We start from the raw sequence: 561 nt of genomic DNA, 5'->3' as shown, positions 1-561 counted from the left end.
GCTGCTGCTGCTGCTGCTGCTGCTGCTGCTGAGGGGCTTCGATGGGCTGCTGCTGCTGCTGCTCGTGCTGCTGTTGCTGCTGTTGCTGCTGTTGCTGCTACGCGTCGCCCCCCGGGCCTGAATCAAGCCAAGGCCCCGAGCAACGCGGGAAGGGACAACTGGCAGAGATGTTGCTGCTGCTGCTGCTGGTGCTGCTGCTGCTGCTGCTGCTGGTTGTAGTTCCTTTGCATCACTTTCAGACCCTCTGGTGCTGCTGCAGTTGCTGCTGCTGCTGTTGCTGCTGTTGTTGTTGTTGCTGCTGCTGCTGCTGTTGTCTGTTTGCATTCGCGCTGCATCATCATTGACCTTATTGGTCTGTCTCTCAACAGCAGTAGCAGCACCATTGTTGCTGCTGCTGCTGCTGCTGCTGCTGCGTACCTCTTCACTGCCTGGGCTCGGGTGCTGGGGGGCCCCCCGCTGCAGCACCGCATGCAGCTTGCTGTGGGCCCCCCAGGAGGTACTGAAGCATTCCTGCGAGCAGAAGAAAGAGGTTCTCCCTGCTGCTGTGCAGGTGGGGCAGCA

General features: G+C 60.6%; 1 protein-coding gene across 1 annotated transcript in view; it reads right to left on the bottom strand.

Moving 5' to 3' along the window:
- Positions 1-324, bottom strand: part of EMH_0093140 (uncharacterized protein) — a gene marked incomplete at both ends in the record, with an annotated part of 735 nt that extends 411 nt beyond the window's left edge. Inside the window, one exon of the mRNA XM_013501951.1 lies at positions 3-324. Within this exon, the coding sequence (XP_013357405.1) occupies positions 3-324 (322 nt within the window). The remainder of the gene's footprint in view (positions 1-2) is intronic.
- Between the last annotated feature and the right edge of the window lie 237 nt (positions 325-561).

The sequence above is a fragment of the Eimeria mitis genome, genomic scaffold (genome assembly GCF_000499745.2).
Source record: "Eimeria mitis Houghton genomic scaffold, Emh_scaff7916, whole genome shotgun sequence".
Taxonomy (NCBI): domain Eukaryota; phylum Apicomplexa; class Conoidasida; order Eucoccidiorida; family Eimeriidae; genus Eimeria; species Eimeria mitis.
This window is presented reverse-complemented; position numbering and strand designations above follow the sequence as displayed.